Source organism: Fulmarus glacialis, unplaced genomic scaffold (genome assembly GCF_000690835.1).
Source record: "Fulmarus glacialis isolate BGI_N327 unplaced genomic scaffold, ASM69083v1 scaffold27051, whole genome shotgun sequence".
Taxonomy (NCBI): Eukaryota; Metazoa; Chordata; class Aves; order Procellariiformes; family Procellariidae; genus Fulmarus; species Fulmarus glacialis.
The window spans coordinates 662-2,121 of record NW_009193793.1 but is presented as its reverse complement, the minus strand read 5'-3'; the positions used below and the strand labels follow the sequence as shown (position 1 = coordinate 2,121).

General features: G+C 62.1%; 1 protein-coding gene across 1 annotated transcript in view; it reads left to right on the top strand.

The window, feature by feature from the left end:
- Positions 1–4: 4 nt before the first annotated feature.
- The window catches only part of LOC104083917 (alpha-N-acetylgalactosaminide alpha-2,6-sialyltransferase 2-like), a gene marked incomplete at its 5' end in the record, with an annotated part of 2,049 nt that continues 593 nt past the window's right edge, over positions 5–1,460 (top strand). Inside the window, 3 exons of the mRNA XM_009587584.1 lie at positions 5–90; positions 211–268; positions 929–1,103. Of these exons, the coding sequence (XP_009585879.1) occupies positions 5–90; positions 211–268; positions 929–1,103 (319 nt within the window). The remainder of the gene's footprint in view (positions 91–210; positions 269–928; positions 1,104–1,460) is intronic.

The following is a 1,460-nucleotide window of genomic DNA, read 5'->3' as shown; positions in this document are numbered from 1 at the left end:
GCTGCAGCCGGAGCCGCTGGTCCTGGCTCCGACGGGGACATCGCGCCGAGCCAGCAGCCGCAGATGGGCCCTTGAAGGCGGCTTAGAGAGGTAAGGGGGGAAGGCGTGCGCAGGGGTTCTGGCACGGGCTGGGAGACCCTGCCCACAGTGGGGTTCCCCGCTGCCCAAGTGATGGATTTTTAACTCCGCTCTATGTTTCCCCCCTTCCAGCGGGAAGTCCTTCAAGCCTTCTGCCGAGCTGGAGGAGCCCAAGCCCAGCAGAAAGCAGGTAATCTTTAGCACAGTACGGTTCATGTCCCCAGTGCCCCTCCTTGCTGGGTTTTGTTGGTTGAAGGTCTGTGTGGGGAAGCTGAGGAGGAGCAGCAGCATCTGGAACGGGTTTTGTTTGTGTGTGTGTGGAGGAGCAACCTCCTCCATCCATGGATGCGGGTCTCCCTGAGCCTCCCTGGTGCGGTTGCAGCACCTCCCTGAGCAATTCCCCAATGTGGAGGTTGGAGCCAGTGTCACCTGCTCCCTCCAGCCCTGTGATGCCTGGGCCACCAGCCTGGGCTGGTGACTCGTGAGGATGGACCCAGGCTCTGGGAGGGACCAGTCCTGGGTGCTGGGCTGTTCTCCTGGAGCAAAGGCCTTTAGCGAGGTGCCCGCACTAGAAGATGCTGAGACTTTGACAGGGCTCGTGCTCTCGGGTGACTCTGTAAGCCCCGGCCCTCCCAGCCCTGCTGAGCTGGGTACCAAAGGGTGTTTTGCAGCTGGGGAAACTGAGGCACAAGGCCGCTCCCTGCCTGGGTGACTCAGCAAAACATGTGATGGACAAGGAGAATTTCTGTCCCTGGGTTTGTCCCCTCCTCGGTGCCTGCTGAGGGGCGGAGGTGTTGGATGGAAGGTAGACCCAGGCTGGAGACTGAACCGAGGTCTTCCTCCCCGCCAGCCCAGCACGTGCCTCCGCTCAGTGATGGCCACAGCAAAGGCAGACCCCAAGTTTGGGGAGATCTTCCGCTTCAACACCCCCATGCTGATGTGGGACCAGCACTTCACCCCAGAGACCTGGGACAGGCTGAAGACACGGCACGTCCCCTATGGCTGGCAAGGCTTGTCCCACGCAGGTACGGACCCAGGCGGCATGGGGGTGGCAGCAGATGGGGCGAGGGGGCGATGGGAGGGCGCGGGGCAGCTCGAGGGGCCCGGGGAGCCCGGCAGAAGGGACTGAAGAGGTGGGGCAGGCAGAGGAGCCCTGCAGAGGAGCTGGGGACCTTGATTTCTCCCCACTCCGCTTCCCGGGGCGCGGGGCGGAGGGGACAGCTTTGCAAACGCCGCTTGCTGCATCTTGTGACATTTTCCCCAAATAAAAGCTCCAGTGTGTGCATGATTATTAACTGGGGCCGGAGGAGCTCGGACAACTCGCTCCATTGTTGTGGCTGGAGATTGTTTCCCTTCCTGCCCAAACCCACTCTCTGCTCTCC